The sequence below is a fragment of the Heloderma suspectum genome, chromosome 7 (genome assembly GCF_057233095.1).
Source record: "Heloderma suspectum isolate Gila_16-S chromosome 7, 16-S_ref, whole genome shotgun sequence".
Taxonomy (NCBI): Eukaryota; Metazoa; Chordata; class Lepidosauria; order Squamata; family Helodermatidae; genus Heloderma; species Heloderma suspectum.
This window is the reverse complement of record NC_139464.1, coordinates 101,252,507-101,274,692: the sequence shown is the minus strand read 5'-3', so window position 1 is coordinate 101,274,692 and position 22,186 is coordinate 101,252,507. Positions and strand designations below refer to the sequence as shown.

General features: G+C 42.7%; 1 protein-coding gene across 4 annotated transcripts in view; it reads right to left on the bottom strand.

The window, feature by feature from the left end:
• Positions 1–22,186, bottom strand: part of CERK (ceramide kinase) — a 69,104-nt gene that overhangs the window by 10,015 nt on the left and 36,903 nt on the right. For all 4 annotated transcript variants that reach the window (XR_014784473.1, XM_084810972.1, XM_084810974.1 and 1 more), the window contains 6 exons: positions 20,766–20,829; positions 9,139–9,284; positions 3,023–3,097; positions 2,313–2,465; positions 1,653–1,758; positions 1,187–1,257 (listed from right to left, as the gene is read on the bottom strand). Coding sequence is in view for 3 of the 4 variants with exons in the window: in XM_084810972.1 (XP_084667098.1) it covers positions 1,187–1,257; positions 1,653–1,758; positions 2,313–2,465; positions 3,023–3,097; positions 9,139–9,284; positions 20,766–20,829 (615 nt within the window). In the remaining variant the exon portion in view is untranslated. The remainder of the gene's footprint in view (positions 1–1,186; positions 1,258–1,652; positions 1,759–2,312; positions 2,466–3,022; positions 3,098–9,138; positions 9,285–20,765; positions 20,830–22,186) is intronic.

Genomic DNA, 22,186 nt, shown 5'->3' with positions numbered 1-22,186 from the left:
ATTAAATCCAGATTTATTGTAGGTGTCCTGTAGCTTCTGCTATGGATCATCATTTATATGAGCTATTGGAGTCCCAGGTGGACTCTGTGGTCCAGAGTACTTGGGGCCAGCTTCGGACTCTCCTAGCCACAGTAGTACATGCACTGGTAACTTCCTGATTAGACAGCTGCAATGCACTTTATGTGGGACTGCTCTTGAAGATGACTTGGAAGTTGCAGCTAGTGCAAAATGCAGCATGTAGACTGCTGACCAGAACGTCTCATAAAGATCACATAACACTGGTTTTAAAGGAATTGCACTGGCTGCCAGTATGCTTCCAGTTGGAATTCAAGGTTCTGGTGATGACATTTAATGCCCTAAGTGGCTTGGGACCTCAATATTTGAAGGAGCATCTCTCCTTATCTATGCTTGCCTGAGAACTGAGATCTGTTGGAGGAGCTCTCCTTTGCGTCCCACCAGTGCAAGACATACACTATAGTGGGAGTGCGAGAGGACCTTCTCTGCTGCGGCACCCCGGTTTTGGAATGTCCTCTCCTTGGAGGCCTGATTGGCATGTACATTGGTTTCATTTTGGTGCCAAGTAAAAACATGGCCTTTTACCAAAGTCTTTAAGGGCTAAATGCATTCCTTAAAGTAGCACACTGTTTTAACTGTTTTATTGTTTTAGATTTTAATTGGTATTAAGATTGTTTAATGGTTTAATATGTTTTTAGCTGTTTAAATTATTGTTTTATGCTGTTTACATTTATTTTATCTGTATGCCACCCTGAGATCCTAATGATATAGGGTGGGATGCAAACGTTTGTATGTATCTGGAGGTGACGGACTCGACCTTGGGGGAGCTGGGGGTGGCGATGGCCAACAGGAAGCTCTGGCGTGGGCTGGTCCATGAAGTCACGAAGAGTTGGAAGCGACTGACCGAATAAACAACGTGAATGTTTATTTATGTGTGTGTGTGTGTATGAGATAATTAAAAATGACCAACAGAAAAGTATAATTCTGAATAAAGCCTGCCTGGCCAGAAACCTGTTTTAGAGTTTCCTCTTGGCTTCTAGTTTAATCCAGTCTCTACTCATCCAAATTTAGAATCTATCCTGATATTTGCCATCCATATAACAAACGCACTAGAGGCCAAATTAGCAGATGTAACTATCTAGGCCTAGACTTCTATATAGTATAAAATTACCTTTAATTTCCCTTCCATATTTCTGCTTCTCTTTCTGCAGTTGTTGTTTACTTTGCTTGCAAATACGGCACCTGAAGGGAAAGAATTAATGTGAAATTCTTCTCTGGCATCAAAATTGACTGATTTGTATATTAACTGATCTGGACATTAATGTTTCATTCATTTAGTTACACTGTCTGCAGTATGTCAGTGTAAGCAAAGTTTAAATGTTATTTAAATGAGTAGGAAACCTCATGCCACATCCTTTTGAACAGACTCAATGAATCTAATTAGGGGATTAGAACAAATGGCTGTTTGGCTTCTTTTAATTCTATGATATGATATCCATTTCAGTCTTAATGTCCAACTTACACAGATAATGAGTTAGAACCTTGGCTTAAGTTTTGGAATCTGTTTAAGCTCTACTCCTTAGCACAGTTACTTAGCATGTCTGCTCAATAATTATGTACAATTTTAGTTGGCCTACCCAGTTCTGCAGTGCTTTTTATCTCTTGGAGATCCCACAGTGTGTGTTGCTGGCAGAAAGGATATTGTTCCCTCATAATAATGGTGGGAGAGAAAGGTCTTGAAACCTTTGAGGGGAAGAAAAGAATTAAGAAATTATTAGCCCTTGTAAATCAACACAGAAGCTGCCTTTTTGCCAATTCTCCTACAGAACTGCAAGAAAATATTTGTTTCCCATATTCTTATTACTTTATTGTTATTTCATGCTCTTTGCTTCCTTCCTCACACCCAATGCCCCACCCAACCTCATAAGGAGCAATTCACATGCAGCTTCTTAGCGCTATCTACACGTAAACCATCACCACACAATGGCCACTTCCCTTGAGGACAACTTGAGGTTGTCCTTGTTCTCCTCCTCTAATATTGATAAAGCTCAAATTAAAACTATATTCAGCTATACTCTGGGATGTTTGAAATATCTTCTAAAGGAGCTAACATTTACTTAGGGTACAATCCTATGCATATTTAGACAGAATAAAAGTCCTGCAACTCACAGCATTCCCTAGCCAGGACTGATCTTTAAAATGATGTAATTTTACAAAAATAGGATTTTTGGTTTATTGTCCACTTGATTATCAGTAGGTTTATACAAAAAGGATGGAGTAAACCTACAAAATGTTACCTGAGAAGTCATATCTGACAGGACCCATCCAGCGCTTCTCTTCACTGTCTTTCAATACATCTCCATAAAAACCATACCCCAATAGCGATACACAGTATTTCAGAAATGTGTTATTGCGATGTACTGAAGAGACATCCAGAGGTTGAGTATCTCCTGTTGACAAGAGACATTTCAGATGATAGGAAGTCTGCATTGTTTTAACCTATGCTTTGTTGTAGCAATACAGGCGGCTATATTTGCATTTATTCTCCTCCCACTGGAATCAATGGGAGGGAAATTTCTTGCACCAGATCATGAGGTTGACGAGGATGTGGCCGTGAATTGAAGGGGTACAGCATACGAGGGTATGTTCCTCCCCTGTATCATCAATGTCCTATTCACAACTCCATCCTGTTTTAGCCATTCTACCAGCATATCTTTGCTGGCAGAATGGCTTGGTCAGCAGAGTGTTCTGCTGGAATATCTGCCATGCCAACAGGGCACCTCAAATTCCATTCGTGTAGCAGGGCTTTTACCACATCCTATAGGCCCCTCAGCAAGCTTAACTTGAGTACAGCATTGCACCTTAAGGATCAGCAGCAATGATATAGGGTGCAGTAAATTGTAGGTAACTGCATTTATTGGCTATAAATCCCACTGTGAAAGTTGCTTAGGATCTGGGTGCTAATGAACTTTAAAGCAAGGTGACAAATTAAGAGTCGGACACTTACCCACAATGATATGTAATGCTGATGTTACTGGATCATTGATGCCGACTGTTGTGTAACATATGCAGTCCGTTGAACCTGAAAAATGAATAAGCCTTTACTGTGGCTGTAATTTGACAGCACTGAGAAGACACATAAGGAGAAGAGCAATTTTTATTTTGTGATCGCCTCTTGCCCTCCTTTCTTATATACTACTGCATCTTAACACATGATAACTATGTTCACAGAGACCTTGGGGCAGGTTAGCGAGTAAAGCAGAGCTCGTTTGTTTGTTTTGCTTTTAAACAGTGCCTTGATTGAGTCCTCTAGTGCTATGTAATCTGCCTATGCCTTGGTGTGGTGCATCTTGTTACTTTGTGCTCTCTACTTGCAGAACCCTATGCTCTGGTTCATGCAAATTAATCAGAGGTCAGGGCGGGGGACACTAGGCATGTAAATAGCTACTTGCATGGCTGCCTGTGGCAACTAAGAATCACTTTAGGTGATCAGTCAGGAAAACGAAAAGCTTACTTTTTCATTTAGGCCACAGATCAGTTTTGTAGACAGGCAGCAATCCTTTTTATGGTCTAGTAACCTTTCTAGGCTTATCTGAAAGGCTACTCCATTCCCTTCCAGCCCAGTGATTCTAATTTACTGACACAAATTTTGGAGACCTGTACAAGGCACTGTGAATCGAGATGTGTACTGTGACTTAGAGAATATTCCCTTAGAAGTTTTCCTATGAAATTTCACTAAAAAAGAATGATACTGCTTGTTTCAATGAGTCTTACACAGTTGAACATCCCAGGGGATTGTGTCAGTAGTCTTAATTTGTCTTGACTGTAAAGTTTCCTTCTTATTCTATCAAAACTACACTTATTCTAAAGAGCAAGTGTGCCTGCTGCCCACACATAATCACTCCTTATTTGAATATCTCCACATGACATTTAAAAATATTGCTATCAGGGGCTGCTATGGCTAAAACCAGCAAACTTCCATTTTTTGAGCTGATGCCCCATGTGGTAAAATATCCAAACTGTGGCTTGGAACATCTTCCAGGCAGTGAAGTATTCTTAGGCTCTGGACTGGCCCCACCCACCCTGGTTGGCTATTGGTCCATCCTGGACAGGAAGAGCTATAAAAGGCTTCCTGTTTGGGTTGGGATTTTGCCTGAACAACATGATCCTCCTAGCTCTGGTGTGTTCCTGTGTGATCCTTGGCTCAGGTGTGGCCAACAGAATTTCAATTAAGACTAAAAGTAATATTAACTGAGTGTTCTGGCTACTGAACAGGGCCATGAATTTCAGCTACTAAATCAGCAATGTACTGAAAGGCTAGAAGATGCAAGGGAGAAGTAAGGAGATGCTACTTTCTGAAGTATAAAAGGCAAGGAGATTGTAGGTAAGTTAAAGTGAATATCCAACATTTGGTGAATGTTGACATTCTCAGGACAGAACCCACCATCCTGATCCAATTTTCTCAATGCCTGGAAACTGATTATATCCCTCCACTTCCTGGACACATACCAGATAAATCTGACTGTTCCATTTAGGTTACTTGTCAACATTCACTGGTGGCTCTCTGAGGTTTCAGACATTTACGCCCCTTGTCTTGGGACTGTCAGCATTCACCAACTTTCAGATATTTGCTGTAACAAGATGAAATTGCTCAGGTCATGGTAATGGACCTGGCAGAGCCCAATTTAGATTTTTTTCTTTTCAATCCAGAAAACACATTTCTTTCTTTCCTTCTCTCACTCTCTTTTGCTAACTTTTTTATGCAGTGTGACAGGTAAACATAGTGGAGTTTTCTTTCCCCTAGTCTGTATGGATAACACAGGCAGAAGGGTCAATGCAATTTTTCTAGAAAGACGTAGAGGGAGATTGATCCATTGTTACAGAGCTGCTCTGGAAATCCTTTTGTTTAGCTGGAACTATTTGCCAAAAGCGGAACAAAAGAATTAGGCTTTTAATGTGTGTTTTAGCAAAAGTTTGATTTGTCAGGCAGATGGGTGGGATGAATTCAATGAAGAGAACAGATTGAACAGTTTGAGTCACTCTTGAGCTCGGATTTCTAAGAATTCGACCTGTAGAATCTACTGTGGAGCGCCCCCCTCAGGCCGTGTGGTGTCTGTGGACTTTCGAATGATTTTTTTACTTTCCCGAAATTTAGGCATATAAATCTGTAGAAAAATATGTACGTTTCCGCTGAGGAAACATTGAATGGAATGGGGGACAATATAGTAAATGTTACGTACTGAGGTAAATTATGTACACACTTACGTAAATACTTATGTAATTATTTCTGTATTTTTCTGCACGACGAAAAAAAATTCGCATCCATCTGTGGGCAGATGACAGAACAAAAGGCGCCTGACAATTCGTAAAACACAGACGGAGTGGATTGTACACAGTCCGTACATCCCTATTAACATCAAGGTACAGTCAAGTGGATGGTTCTAGTCTAGTTGGGACATGTCAATGACACAGCCTGATGACCCACCAAAAAGCCTTGATTTAACTGGATTGACTGTTGGTTTGGACACTTATTCCCATCCAATAAAAGCTAAAATTGATAATGGTGCTCTGAGCAACTGAGGTGTATTTTCAGGCAGCAAATAAAGAGGGGGAAAGCAGACTTCAGTGGTTACTTTCTAAATACAAGAGCAGCCTTGAAGCTACATCTTGTGATCTAGAAGCCCTATCTACCCACTTGTCCTTGATAACAGTAACTTGTTTGTGGGGAAAAAGCACTCCTTGTCAGCCAGCCGGCAAGTATAAGGAAAGATATCCCCAGTAATGGGATGGGAGACACAAGTCCCAGTACTGAAAAATAGTTTACAAGTGTAGTCCTGGCATATTTTAAACCCTGCTTAAACTGTAAATTAATACCCATATAAAGGGCTCATAAATGTTCCGGTCTTCATCATTATGCATTGTTTAAAATGGTAAATGTGAATAGTAGATTACAGTTCCATCAGCCTTCTGGGACCAACTGCCCCTGTCCCCAGCGCATAGCCCATCAGTGACCAGTGTATCTGCAATTGGTAAAAGGAGAGGTATAGGCAATGAGGCAGACTCTGCTGGGACAGGCCAGTGTCTGTCAGCTGACAGCCTCGATTTCAGATGGGGAGGGAGAGACAGGAAGGTGCTTTTATGGGCCTGCTGAGACCAGCTAAATCGTATGCTATTTCTGCTAGCCATGTTGGTTTATTTCTTTCTTTTGAAAAGAAAGGCCAGAAGATGACCCTAAATAAATAAAATGAAAACACATTGCCCTGCATTTCAGACATTTTGAGCCTCCTTAGTGTGTGTGTTAGGGGGAGAGACATGATCTGAATCCTCCAGGAAATGAAGAGTCCATTCTGGAGTTTCTCTTTCCCCTTCTTGCAATAAAGAAGCATTGCTGTAATGGTTTGGGAGGAGGTCAGTATATAAATGGCATAGGGGAAGCCATGCATATCTCAAACAATTGCAGAGGAATGCATTTTCCTGCATGTATATATCGCATTTCTGGCTATCTGCAGCAAATACACAGCTGTGGAATTGTGATCATGTACAAGTGTGTTTCAGGCATTTTCCTACGTAGACATATTCCCTGTATGAAAAGTGTTAATGTGTTATGGCCCCCTGAGAGGTCTACTGACACATGGCTCTGGCTATGCTGCTGCCTGGAAAACATAGCACAAGATAAAATGAGAGCCCAACAGGAGGTCTGGTTAGTAGAAGGTCAACAATCCCCCACAGTGTCTAATGAGAAGTAACTGGGAACTTGCCTCAGTAACTCCCTCTCATTTATGTTATTCCTATCTGACTTAAAGCCAGACATATGCTCACTTCTTTATCTTTCCCTTTTCCACAGTCCTTTGCAGGACTCCATCTTAATGACACTGTTTATAAAAAATACAGTGTGGAGGGAGGGGAGGGAAAGTGAGGACAAAGGACTAGTTCTCATTGGGGTGGTAACTGCGTCTGGGCTGTACCCACCTCACACTACAGGTGGGGGCTCACATAACTGAATGCTCCTCCATATGAAGAACATTCCCTACAGATGGAAAACTAGATGTCAGGTAAACATTCTAGCCTAACCCTGACATCTAGGTTTTTATGTGCCAAGATTTTTTTTCTGTATGAAGGAGTATTCAAGTCCCCATCTATGGTTGAGGTGATATAGCCCAAACACAGGCTTACAACCTAAGTGACAACTAGGGCAAAACGGCCTACAGGATAAGTAAGTCATGAGCAAGAAAGATTTCATAACTTAAGTTGTAAACTTCTCTATAAAATTGCAAAAACAACACCACCACCCAAACTCTCACTGGTTCAGTGTTAATTACTGCATATGCATTTAGGTGGTATGGGGTATTTAAAGAGGGATATGTGCTATATATGTAGATTTGGAAACTGTACTTAGTTTAAAATACAGCTGCGAAGCTGTTAGCTTCAGCATTATGACCACATTTGCTTGTGCTTCACCAACCGCATGGGTTCCCAGTTTGTTTCTGGGCTCAATTCAAAATCCTGTTTTTTGAGATTTAGGGCCCTTCTTGGCTTGGGACTGGGATACCTGAAGGACCACATTTCTCCATATATACTAAGATCTTGAATGGAAGTCTTTCTTTGGGTTCCCCCACTATCTGAAGTCCAGGGGAAAGGGCCTACTTGGTGGGGGCACCCCAACTGTCAAATCCTCCCCCCAGGTAGGTTTGCCTAGCTTGATGTAATTTTGGTGGCAGATGAAGAACTTTTTAGTTTCCAGGCTTTTTAATCCTCTATAAATTGCCTTTATGCTGCTTTGTGTTTGGTTCTCTTGCTGCTGGCTTCTTTCGGACTTTTCTTCCACAGTACTATTTTAATGTTCTTGTCTTAATTTGTTTTATCATATTTTAAACTTTGTTGTAAGCTGGCCTAGGAAACTGTTTGAGCAGTTTCTGAGTATAAATCCCATCCATATTTAAATAACAGTGCAATCCTATCCATGCCTACTCAAGGAGGTTTACTCCCAGGTTAGGTATAGGACTGCAGCCAAAATAAAAATATAAGCTTGTCCTTCAAATGATATTTTCCCATTTAAAAGGATCATTACATAAGCAATGGATCAGTCAAGGGCTTTTATAACAGGAGTGAAAGAGTCAAAAAAGTGTGAACTAATCATAGCAACATCAACCAAGACACGAGTCCTTTCTTTCAGATAAATTCTAACAAGTCTTTAGGTATCTACACTGAACTTGAGACGGACACAAGTTTAAAATCCCTACCTACAAACAAGCTTTGCCTTTACATATAAATGAGAGGACATGGGTTTGCTCTTGCAAGAATGGACAATCCTGCAAAATGCACATCACGGGTGCTAACAAACCATGAAAAATATGATGCTGTTAAAATCTTCACAAAGGACACAACAGATAACTTTTCAGCTGAAACAAAGCACAGTTCTATGGATCAATTCAAACAACATATGGAGAATGCAGGATAGCATTCTTACTCTGCCCTATTAGCCATAAACTCCCCTAACTCCAGGGGAACAGTGATGGAGGACTGTTGCTTTTCCTGGCTTTAGGACTCCAGGATCTTCTTTCCACCCTGCATAAGTCTCTTGTGGCATAAACTGGCCTGTCCAAGAGAAGGGGAAGACCTCTGGTGCAGTGTCCTTGGAACTGCATGAAGGTTCGATGACTTCACTTACTTGTTATCCTTGAAATTGTACTGTGCTACAATAGGATGACTACTCACATGTAGAATGAACATGCAGAAGAAGAGGACTGGGATCATACTTGCTGGCTCCAGCTCCTGACCTCTATGGATTCATCTGAACTGTGAACAGAGCCATTTGTAGGTCTGGAGGAACTCATGGAGGCTGAGATGGAGGGAAATAGGATTGAATCCATTGGCTATCTCCCAACCTTCCTCCCCATGCTCATCTCTACACAGATGTGCACGTGGACTGGTCTAAGTAACATTAGTACCAATATTATGGGTTCTTGATTAGGCGCCTTAATATCCGTTGAGGTTCCTATGTAAACATGTTCTATTCCACAAAACAATACTTCTCGTTCTCCAAAATGTGCAGTTTTGCCCAACGTTGATGAATTAATAATAAAAATAATGTATGGTGGAAGGTAACCATATTGCAATTCTTACCAGCAGGGATTATGCCGACTCTGATATTGCATTGGACTAATGGTGCTTTGGGATTATTTTGATCTATGCCAGAATCCTTCTGTGTTCTTCCAATCAGACCATGCATCACTTCACTGAACATTCCGTCCCCACCAACACAAACAACACTGCCGGAAAATACATAAATTAAAACTCATGCTGACAGTAAATAAATGGATGTGTCAAACGTTCCAATGTAAAAGGTATTATTAATTTTATATGTCTTTGCTTTACACTCCCCTATCAAGTTTTTCAGGTTCGTTTAATGCAGATACTGTAACTTGAAGTAATCAACTCACAATGTAATTTCAGACAATGAAGCTGTGGACAACTCTTTGTGTGTGTGTGTGTGTGTGTGTGTGTGTGGGGTAATCTTAAGATAATTTCCCCTAGCTTTTCTTGTCCTGTGCGAGTAGCATCACAAACATCAGCTGAAACAAAACCATGAAGACAAGGCAGACATCCAAATGGTTACCGCACACTGTGGAAAAGTTTCTCTTCTAATTGTAGATCTCACCTAGTTACCATTTATAATCACCACACACCACTGCTTCTTCTCTCCCAGCTTGGCTGCCATTCTGGAGAATTTACCTCAGATAGCAAAAGGCAGTGTCTGTGGCGACTGAGGGGGCCTTCACATGTTACTCTAGCTGTATGCATGGCTGGGAGAACATTTAAACAGCCCAACCTCATGGGCAGAGAATTCTTCAGATATAATTGGCACCTTCCTGCCCACGTAACTGTTGATTCCATTGTCAGACTCAGAACAGGCAACATGGGCTCCCACGCTAGTGGGGTCATATACAATGGTGAGAAAAAGTTTGTGAATCCTAATGATAATTATGGAAATTCCATAGTTTTACCATGATAGTCTTCATGAATCAAAACCAGTCCTTTTCTAAATATCCAACAGGTTTATAGTAACCAATTTCATGTCTTGTGAAATAAAAGTGTATAAATTAGGTGAACAATAAGTACTTAAGAGTCAGGGTATGTGAACCTCTGGTTACATCAGTTCAATTAAAGGGAATAATTAGAATCAGATGTTTAAGTAATTAGATAGACTTTCAGGGGTGAGTTTGGGAGGCCTCACCCTATAAAAGGATCAGAAACTTTCTGAGTTTGGTCTTCACCATCCATATGGTTGTATGGAAACACGTCATACCACAACCAAAAAACATCTCTGAAGACTTCAGAAAAGCAGTTATTGCTGCTCATCAGTCTAGAAGGGGTTACAAAACCATTTCTAAGGATTGGAGGTCCATCAATCCACTATCAGACAGATAGTATGCAAATGGAGAAGGTTCAAGACCACAGTCACTCTGCTCAGGAGAGGTCATCCTACCAAAGTCTTTCCAAGAACAAAATGGTGCATCATCCAGGAAGTTCGGCAGGGGAGGTCAAGGGGAAGGCCCTAAATTTTTTTTTCATTTTTTCATTTCATTTTATTTTTTAACTAACTTTTTTTTCATTTATTTGTCTTGTAACACGCACTTCCACACCAGTGGGACTCTGCTTTTAACCTCTAATGAGTAGAAGAGCAGGCACAGGCTAGTCTAGAACAATCACAAAGCTAGACACAAAAAGGGAAAAGAGGCAATGGAAGGACAAGATTCCCCAGTGGTGGTGACCTGCAAGGTGTGTGCAATGTTTGTTTTCTTGCCTGAGAACAACATGGCCTACACCTGCAACAAGTGCAAGTTGATCACACTGCTGGAAGAAAAAGTAAGTGGACTGGAGCAGCGACTGTCGACCCTCCGGGGAATAAGAGAACAAGAAGAGTTCTTGGACAGAATGGGGGAACTACAGCAGCAAAGGGAAGACCAGAAGCTTGAGGAGCAACAGCAAGATGAGGCAGTGGGAAACGCTGAGGTGAAGAAAAATGGAGTAGAGGATACTCCTTGGAAAAGGGTGACAGGAGAAGAAGAACCAGACGCCACTCTGCACCAGTGGAAGCAGTGGAAGAATCACAGGGGAACCTATATGAGAGTGAGCAAGAGGCTGAAGGTCAGTCAAACAGAGGCGATGAAACCCAGGCCTACAAGAAGAAGAAGAGAAGAGTGGTAGTAGTGGGAGACTCCTTGCTGCGTGGGATCGAGACCCAAGTATGTCGCGAAGACCCGTGGACTTGCCAAGTATGTTGTCTCCTGGGAGGACGGATTAGAGACGTGACTGAAAGGTTGCCTGCACTCATAAAGCCCACTGACAGGCATCCCTTTCTTCTCATCCACGTGGGAACAAATGATACTGCCAAGCGGAGCTACGAAGAGATCACGTCAGACTTTGAAGCTTTGGGAAAGAAACTCAAGAACTTTGGGGCCCAGATAGTTTTCTCATCCATCCTTCCAGTAGTTAGAAGAGGGATAGAAAGGGAACGAAAAATACTCTGGGTGAATGACTGGCTACGAAGGTGGTGCCAACAAGAGAGATTTGGATTCTGGGACCATGGCCTGTACTTCCAGGAAGATGGACTGTTGGCAAGGGACGGGCTGCACCTCACAAAGGCTGGGAAGAATGTGTTTGGCCACAGCATGAAGAACTTCATCACAAGGGCTTTAAACTGAATCCTATGGGGAAAGGAGATGTAATGTTGGGGGTAACAATGGACGTAGGCGCATGCACTGCAACAGAGAGAACAGCTCTGATAGCGCCCAATAATAGTCTTCAGACACATGTAGGAAGAAAGCCAGACTATGAAGCACATGGTCTTCTATGTCTATATACTAATGCCCAGAGTATGGGAAACAAACAGAACGAACTTGAACTCTTAATACAGGAGGGAAATTATGACTTGATAGGTATAACTGAGACTTGGTGGGGTGACTCTCATGACTGGAATACAGCAATTGAAGGATATAACTTGTTCAAAAAGAACAGGAGGAACAGAAAGGGAGGTGGGGTTGCACTGTATGTGAAAAATACATAACTCTGTGCAGAAATACAGGAGGATGAGCTTGTTCGCCCCATCGACAGCATCTGGATCAAAATAAATGGAGCAAAGAATAAAAGGAACCTGGTGGTCGGTGTCTACTACCAACCACCCAACCAAGGAGAAGACGAGGATGAAACTTTTGAAAAGCAAATAGCCAATGTTTTAAGGAAGCATGATGTAGTAGTAATGGGGAACTTCAGTTTCCCTGATAATGGTTGGGAGACAAATTCTGCAAAACATGGCCCCTCCAGGAAATTCCTGACTTGTGTGGTGGATAACTTCCTCCTACAGAAAGTAGACGAAGGAACTAGAGGATCAGTTATCCTTGACTTGATCCTAACCAACAGAGATGACTTAGTGGATCAAGTAGCAGTTACAGGAACTCTGGGGGAAAGCGACCATGTTGCACTTGAGTTCTTGGTTCTAAGGGAAGCAAAAGCCGAGTGTAGTCAAACACATACCCTGGATTTTAGGAAAGCTGATTTTAATAAACTCAGAACAATGATCAGTAAGGTCCCATGGCAAGCGATGCTAACGAGAAAAGGAGTCCAAGATGGGTGGGAGCTTTTAAAAAAGGAAATTCTCAAGGCACAATCACAAACAATTCCAACAAGAAGGTGGAAGACAACAGAAGAAGCCAATGTGGCTTCACAAAAAGCTTAGGGATGACCTGGAAACAAAAAAAAAGACACACATAGGAAGTGGAAAGAAGGCCAAGTAACAAAGTAAGAGTACAGGCAGGTAGCACAGAATTGCAGGGATGGTGTCAGGAAGGCTAAAGCTGAGAGCGAGCTGAGGTTAGCGAGGGATGCTAAAAACAACAAAAAGGCTTTCTTCAGCTACGTGCATAGTAAAAGGCAGAGGAAAGAAATGGTGGTTCAGCTCTTAAATAAGGATGGCAAAACGATAACAGATGACAAAGAAAAAGCAGAGGTGCTCAGTTCCTACTTTGTCTCAGTCTTCTCCCAAAAGAGGGTCTATGACCCCCCTGGCAAAGGCGAAGTACAGGCTGAAGGGGCAGGATTGCAGCTTGAGATCAATAGGCATATGGTCAAGGAATACCTAATTACTTTGAATGAGTTCAAATATCCACGGCTAGATGAACTGCATCCTAGAGTCATAAAGGAACTGGCAGAAGAACTCTCAGATCCGCTGTCTATTCTCTTTGAGAAATCATGGAGGATGGGATAAGTGCCAGATGACTGGAGGAGGGCTAATGTTGTCCCTATCTTCGAAAAGGGTAAAAAGGAGGAACCTGGGAACTACAGACCAGTCAGTCTGACATCAATCCCTGGGAAAATTCTGGAGCAGGTGATAAAGCAATCCATCTGGAAGCACCTTGAAAACAATGCCGTGATTACTCGAAGCCAACATGGATTTGTCAAGAACAAGTCCCGCCAGACGAATCTGATCTCATTTTTTGATCAAGTCACCTCCCTTGTAGACCGTGGGAATGCTGTACACATGATATACCTCCACTTCAGCAAAGCTTTCGACAAAGTGCCCCATGATATCCTCATGAGCAAACTACCTCAAAGTGGGCTAGGTGAACCAACGATACAGTGGATCCACAGTTGGCTACAGAATCGGACTCAGAGAGTGCTTATCAATGGGACCTTCTCAAACTGGGGAGAAGTAACGAGTGGGGTACCGCAGGGCTCAGTCCTGGGCCCAGTGCTCTTCAACATTTTTATTAATGACTTGGAGGAGGAGGTGCAGGGAATGCTGATCAGATTTGCAGATGACACCAAATTGGGCGGGATAGCTCATACTTTGGAAGACAGAAACAAAATTCAAAGTGATCTGGATAGATTGGAGCGCTGGGCAGAAAACAAGAGAATGACATTTAATAGGGATAAATGCCAAGTTGTGCACCTAGGAAAAAGAAACCAAATGCACAATTACAAGATGGGGGATACGTGGCTCAACAGCACTACAAGCGAGAAGGATCTTGGAATTGTTGTAGATCACAAGCTGAATATGATCCAACCATGTGATGTGGCTGCAAAAAAGGCAAATGCTCTTTTGGGCTGCATTCATAGAAGCATAGCTTCCAAATCCCGGGAAGTACTAGTTCCCCTCTACTCAGCACTGGTTAGGCCTCATCTGGAGTACTGTGTCCAGTTCTGGGCACCACACTTTAAGAAGGGTGCAGACAAACTGGAGAGGGTTCAGAGGAGGGCAACAAAGATGATCAGGGGACTGGAAACAAAGCCGTATGAAGAGAGACTGAAAGAACTGGGCCTGTTTAGCCTTGAGAAGAGAAGACTGAGGGGAGATAGGATAGTGCTCTTCAAGTCCTTGAATGGTTGTCACAGAGAGGAAGGCCAGGATCTCTTCTTGATCATCCCAGAGTGCATAACATGGAAGTATGGGCTCAAGTTACAGGAAGCCAGATTCCGGCTGAACATCAGGAAAAACTTCCTGACTGTCAGAGCACTGCGACAATGGAACCAATTCCCTAGGGAGGTGGTGGGCTCTCCCACACTGGAGGCGTTGCAAGACGAGGCTGGACAGCCATCTGTCAAGGATGCTCTGACTTGGATTCCTGCATTGTGCAGGGGGTTGGACTCGATGGCCTTGTAGGACCCTTCCAACCCTACTATTTTATGATTCTATAAGTCAAAATAAACCCCAGAGTAACATCCAAGAATCTGCAGGCCACTCTCACCTTGGCTAATCTGAGTGTTCATGACTCAACCATCAGGAAAAGACTGAATAAGAATGGTGTTCATGGGAGACTAGCCAGGAGGAAACCACTGCTCTCTAAAAAGAACATTGCTGCCCATCTGAAGTTCGCTAAATATCACACAGATGATCCCCAAGACTTCTGGAACAATGTTTTCTGGATAGATGAGTCAAAGGTAGAACTTTTTGGGCTCAATGAAAAATGTTACGTTTGGCAAAAAACAAACACTAAGTTCAAACAGAAGAACCTTATCCCAACTGTCAAGGATGGTGGTGGGAATGTGATGGTTTGGGCCTGCTTTGCTGCTTCAGGATGTGGGTGGCTTGCCATCATTGACACAACCATGAATTCTGCAGTGTATCAGAAGATCCTAGAGAAGAATGTCAGGCCATTCGTTTGTGAGCTGAAGCTGAACAGAAAGTGGGTCATGCAACAAGGCAAGGATCCTAAACATACAAGCAGATCTACAAAAGATTGGCTGTGGAAGAAGAAATTCCATGTTTTAGAATGGCCTAGTCAAAGTCTGGACCTAAGCCCCATTGAAATGTTGTGGCAGGACCTGAAGCAAGCTGTCCATGCAAGGCAGCCCTCAAATGTCATGGAGTTGAAGGAGTTCTGTAAGAAGGAATGGGCCAATATTCTTCAAAACCGATGTGAGAGACTGACCAACAGTTACAGGAAACTCTTACCTGAAGTCACTGCTGCACAAGGGGGTGCCACCTGGTCCTGAATCTAAAGGTTCACATACTTTTTCACACATGGATATTGAATGCTGAATCAGTTATGAATAAATAAATGTTGAAAAAGCATCATGTTCGTATGTCATTAGTTTAATCAGGCTATCTATTGTTTATCTAGAATTATGGGGTTAGATTAAGATCTAACAACGTTGTAGGTTGAAAATACGTGACAATCCTAAGGGGTTCAGAAACCTTTTTTCGCCACTGTAAACATTACTGGGAGCTGTGTGGGAGCTGTCCCTAGAAAAGCAGCTGGCTAGGGTGATCTTAGAGTCCCTGAAGGTAGCCATCTCATGTGGGTGGATTATGCAGCAATAAGAGCATTTTCCACAATCAACATGATGCAGGAAGTCATCCTTTCAGAGGGCTGCCTCATGCATTATGGTCAGCAGAAGGGAGGGAGGTCCGCTGACAAATGGTGGCTCCACAAAAAAGTGGAAACACTTGAAAGCTGCTCACTCTGTGGACTGGACCTATGATGAGGGAAGTCTCCACATCAGCACTAGCAGAAGGAAGGGATGTGCCTTGTTGGCCTTCAGGCCCTCCACAGGGAGGAGGAACATCTTTCAACTTGAGGGCCAAATTCCATTTTGGAGATGCTGCCAGGGGTGGGCAGGGGGAAAAATGCCAGGATGTTTTAGCCTGGAGCTCTTCCCAACAGTAACCAAGTCTTAAGAGAGGCATGTCAACCTTTTAGCATGGGGAAAAAACAGCACGAAAGCTGGGAAACCACCAAACTATTTGTGGTTGGGGGAAAGGGGGTGGGGCCATCTGGTAAAACCCAGGGGGCTGGCTTGGGCCCCCAGAAAGGCTGGATTTACCCCTGAGCCTGAGGTTCTCCACCCTGTGACAGCCTCTCAGCCATGGCCCTGTTTCCTTTCAGAGCTACTTCTTACAAGTAGCTCTGAAAGGAAGCAGGACCAGTCTGTACTTCTTGTTCTGTTTGTTTAGAATGTAGTTTTACTTTGTGGTTGTGAGCTGACATAGAAGCCCTGTGAGAGGCGGAAAGATGAGGTATAAATAAATAAATGTAATTTAAGGCTCAGTAGCAGTCAGTAAATTGTTTCCAGCAATTTTCTGGCATTGACTGTATTCCTTTAGCATGGATATGCGCGAACAATTTGCCACACTGAAATCCATGGATATTTTGCCACTGACTTCAGTGGGAGGTAGGTTGTACCCATGAATTTATGCAAACTGGGATTTTCCTTCCTGAGCAATTTAAGTTATGTAAAGAAAGACTGGACTCAAAGGAAAGAAAACATACTCACTGTCCCCCATTCATTCCAGTGGGATGCTCATCTGTTTCAGCCCCACTGGAATGAATGGGGACAGAGTAAGCGCTCTTGCGTCCTCCATTCATTTAGATAGTGCTTGAACAGGAGAATTTCCCTGAAGGTTGTAGACAAACAACTGTTGCTTAATCATAAGCACTTAAGGCTGCAATCGTATACATGTCCACTCAGAAGTAAGTTCCGCTAAATTCAATGGGGCTTACTCCCAGATAAGTGTGTGTAGGCTGCAATCTGTATTAATGATTTAGTGTTACTTCATAAGAAAATCCTGATTGCATATTTAGGTGCTTGCTTTACTTAGCATGATTTGTTACTGAACCCATGAGATGTGTCAGAGACAGAAGAACAGACTTGGACAAAAGGGGGGGGGGGGAGACGCACATATTTTAGATGTCCCTAAATGCAATTAGTCTGATGGGCTAATTTAATGGGGAGCAACCACAAGGCTTGTTAGAGATTAATGTTCAAGTTAGAGCAGATCCCCAAACCTTTTTGCTAAAAGCAAAAAAACAAAAACAAACCAGACTTAAAAAGGGCTCTCACAGGACAAAATCCCTGTGAGACTGTTTTTATTCCAGAGAGATATACTGGGGGGACTGGGGGAGAGGGAGAAATCCCTCATCAATTAAAACAAGTCCACTTCTACAATGGGGAAGTTGTCATTGGTGAAACTTTTCAAGGGATGCCAAGCTGACAGGTGGAGCCCAATCCATGTGAAGTTTACTGTCACTGCTCTTCTTTAAACAGAAACTAGCTTTATTTCATTAAAGACTGCTGAATTCTCCAGCAGTTCAATAACTGGCCATTATATGTTACAGTGAGAGAATGAGACAGAACTCTACAGGCCACATTTGGTTGGTAGGAAAGCCATCAACTCATCTAGCTCTGCATTTGTTGCCTTATCAACTGCTGTGAGATATTTGTCATAGCTGGAAAAGATAAATTAAAAAGCTTTTCCTGACCACAACTGCATTAGACCCCCCTACAAGAGGGGAAAGTGTTTGCTCGACTTCCATTTCAAGTGTACACTGTGCAGATTTAACTCCTCTGCAAGTGCCTATCCAAATCTCTTTCTCATGTTGAGAGGAAAAAGGACGAAGACTGTGGCTAGAAATGATACCGGTTTGGTACAGAATGCTAGCAATTTGTCTGCTTGTAACCACCAGCCAATCTGTCTATAACAACTACAATGTCCACATATTCAGCGCATCCAGGATGATACAAGATGCCTGTCCCCTCCTACAACAATCTCCATGCCCAGGGTAATTGGAATCTCAATACTATTTGACTCGATGTTGTAGTAATTAGGGAAGGATTAACGCACAAAGAATCCGTGACTTTGTAAGAAAGCCTTGCATTAGCAGAGTGTCTGGCAGTTTAATTAATTTCTGTATGAAGGGGCACTGTGGAAGTCCTAAATTAGCATTCATATATGAGGTTCCTACAACACAGAGCTCTTTTGCAGGGGTGGGGAGATCTGTGAGTGTAGGAAATTCTTTCCCTTCTCACACAGCATACAACAAACAAGCCCTGCTATATATGCATGGATCTGCTATATTGAAGCCAGTATGTGCGGACAGAGAGGATGGAAGCGAAATCAGTTTGTGTGTTTTATTTCTTCCCAAAGAGTCTTTAGAAATGGCTAAACTTACTGAGAGTATATTGGTGAGGACTGTAAACATGGAAAGATTTCCATGTGTTGTGCAGTTGATAAAAGCTTATTGTTAGGCATTGTACAGTTTTACTCTTAAGATTTATGGGTTGAGAGGAACTTCCATTTCATTAGGCAATACTCAAGCCATCACTGTTTCTCACACATTTCCAAAATGATCAGAAAGCAATGACAGTAATCAATAAAATTTATTTTGTTTTAAAAAAGCAATGGTTAGTATCCAATGGTGGCACTAACCAAATGATGTTGTTCTGGCACTAATGATATTGTGCTAGTGCAAACTGATGCTAGGACAACATCATTAGTGCTAGCACTGCAGTGCCATTGGATACTGCCCAATGACAGGATACATTCAAGCAGCTTGCTTTGCAGTCAGTCAAGGTAGAGTACTTAGCAGTGGAAGCTGGTGGCTCTGATTTCGGAGGGGCTGTGAATCCATCCTGGGTTTTAGTCAGAACCAACCAGAACTCTAAAGAAGCTATCCAAGGTGCTGAGCCCTACCCCCCAAATAGGTTTGGTACCTTGGATAGCTCCTTTAGAATTCTGGCTGGTTCTGACTAAAACCCAGAATGGATTCACAGCCCATCGAAATCAGAGCCAAAAGCCTACACTGGTACTTAATTTAGCCCAGTGGCGTTGGCATGTGAGCCAAAAGTCCAGTCCAGTCTTCACTCTAGTATGCACTCCATATCCATCTCTCTAGGCCTTGGGGTGATTTTGCTTCTATCTTGTTTAATTACTACATTTCTATCCCGCCCCCCCTTCCTCCATGAAGCTCAAGGGATGATGTATGTCAGCCTTGCCCATCCTGGTACCCTCGAGATGTTTTGGACTTCAACTCCCATGGGCCCCAGCTAGCATAGCCAATGGTCAAGAATGCTGGGAGTTGTGGTTTAAAACCTCTAGAGGGCATCAGGTTGGAGAAGGCTGATGTATGTGGTTCTTCTGCTGCTCATTTTATCCCGCAACAACCTTGTGAGGGAGGGTAGGGTGAGACTGTCTCAAGGTCACCCAGCGAGCTTCATGGCTGAGAGCGGATTTGAGCTTGGTTCTCCCAGTCTTCGTCTGGTGCTTAGTCCTAACCATGCTGGCTCTTTAGTCTTCTGAAAGAGGGGTGGGGATGTGTGTGCGTCAGGCAGCAGTGTAGTGCTAGAGAGGTAGGCTGGAGTGTAGCAGGGCTGGCTCCATGCCAATGGCAGGCCTGCAGGCCCTTCTGCTCCTGTTCAGGCATGGCACAAAGCCCCATTTACTATCTGACTTATGGCACCCAGGCTGCCCATGGTTTCATCTCAATGAAATCAATAATGCCCTTACAATGTGTGTGCTTCCAGACGGAAGGATCCTAGCGCTACGCATCAGAAGTAATTGTGCAGCTATTCCATCTTTTCTTCCTTAGCACATCTTCCACAGTAAGAAAAAAAAAAGGGAGAAGTTGTGGGGAAACCATGGGGTCACAAGTTGAAGATGTAGTTATCTGGACCCTCTGTAATATTCTGTGAATGAGGCAGGTTGATGGCACGATAAAAACCTCATCTAGAAGAGCCCCTTAATCCACAAGGCGAGCCAGTTCCAGCACACAAGCCAACGTTGAGTTCATGAGGACAAGAGAGCAATGTTGTGCATTAAGGATACATTTCTGAGAGGGGCGGTACCAACTGGGCATTTTCAGAAATTAAAAGCACCATTCTACTAACAATCTTGGAAAAGGTAGGTTTGCTAAACCTCTCTGAAGCTAAAAGAGCATGCCTCTTTGGTTTCAGTAGGACATAGGCACAACTCACATTCTCTGGACTGCACTCTTAGACTATAAATGTTAACCATGCTTTCTCATGAGAAAGTAAAGCTGATTCCTTAGGGGTTTACTTTTGAGTAAATGAATGGACAGGGAATGGAGGTTAAGCAGATATTTGGGTATACAGCTACATATACAGCTACAGGAGGATAACGTAAGCCGCCTTGGGTTCCTTGCAAGAGGAAAAAAGGCAGGATATAAATGCAATAATAAATAAATAAAAATTTGGAAACAGAGAAACCAAGGCATGTGGCTGCAGCTATTCCAGTTGTATAAGAACTGAGCACAACAATTAATTGGGATGCACCACAAATTAGTGCAATTAAAAACTCTAAAGAATTTTTTGTTGCTGTAATCTTTATACTAAAATTATTTTCTAGAAAAACACAGATTAAAATGATCAATGCAACCACAATATGAAATAATATAAAATGACCAAACTCGGGTTCTCGAAAAAGAGAGTCATGCGAGAAAGAGAAGAGAACTTACCCATCATATTTCTCTAGATTAACTTCAAATAAGTTATCCTTAGCATGATTGGCACGTTCAGTGACTAAGAGGGGAAGAAATGAATAACCATCAAACAGATAACATAAGATAGCATATTCAAAAAGGCCTAGATAAAATAGTCTATACACTAAAACAGCTGGTGGAGAGGTAGAAGTATTGGTGCTTGTTTATGACTGTTTTGGTTCTTGGTGCTTTTCTTCAGGAGCTGAAAACTTCACAGCTGCCCAAGGCAGTAGGCAACACAAGTCACTGGCAATGAGTGTGTGTGTGTGAGTGGGGGGGGGGGAGCATTCTGATAAATCTAAAGCTAAGGCTGTATTACAGCCTTCCCCAACCTGGTGCCCTCCAGATGTTTTGGACTTCAACTCCCATCAGCCCCAGCCAGTATGGGCAATGGTCAGGAATGCTGGGAGCTGTAGTTTAAAACATCTTGAGGGCATCATAGAATCATAGAATAGTAGGGTTGGAAGGGGCCTACAAGGCCATCGAGTCTATTTTGCCCAGAGTATGGGAAACAAACAGAACGAACTTGAACTCTTAATACAAGAGGGAAATTATGACTTGATAGGTATATCTGAGACTTGGTGGGATGACTCTCAGGACTGGAATGCAGCAATTGAAGGATATAACTTGTTCAAAAAGAACAGGAGGAACAGAAAGGGAGGTGGGGTTGCACTGTATGTGAAAAATACGTATCTCTGCACAGAAATACAGGAGGATGAGTTTGGTAGCCCCATCGAGAGCATCTGGATCAAAATAAATGGAGCAAAGAATAAAAGGTACCTGGTGGTCGGAGTCTACTACCGGCCACCCAAACAAGGAGAAGGCGGGGATGAAACTTTTGAAAAGCAAATACCAATGTTTTAAGGAAGCATGATGTAGTAGTAATGGGGAACTTCAGTTTCCCCGATATTTGTTGGGAGACAAATTCTGCAAAACATGGTCCCTCCAGGAAATTCCTGACTTGTGTGGCGGATAACTTCCTCCTACAGAAAGTAGAGGAAGGAACTAGAGGATCGGTTATCCTTGACTTGATCCTAACCAACAGAGATGACTTAGTGGATCAAGTAGCAGTTACAGGACCCTGGGGGAAAGCGACCATGTTGCACTTGAGTTCTTGGTTCTAAGGGAAGCAAAAGCCGAGTGTAGTCAAACGCGTACCCTGGATTTTAGGAAAGCTGATTTTCATAAACTCAGAACAATGATCAATAAGGTCCCATGGCAAGCGACGCTAACGAGAAAAAGAGTCCAGGATGGGTGGGAGCTTTTAAAAAAGGTTAATTCTCAAGGCACAATCACAAACAATTCCAACAAGAAGGTGGAAGACAACAGAAGAAGCCAATGTGGCTTCACAAAAAGCTTAGGGATGACCTGAAAACAAAAAAGGACACATACAGGAA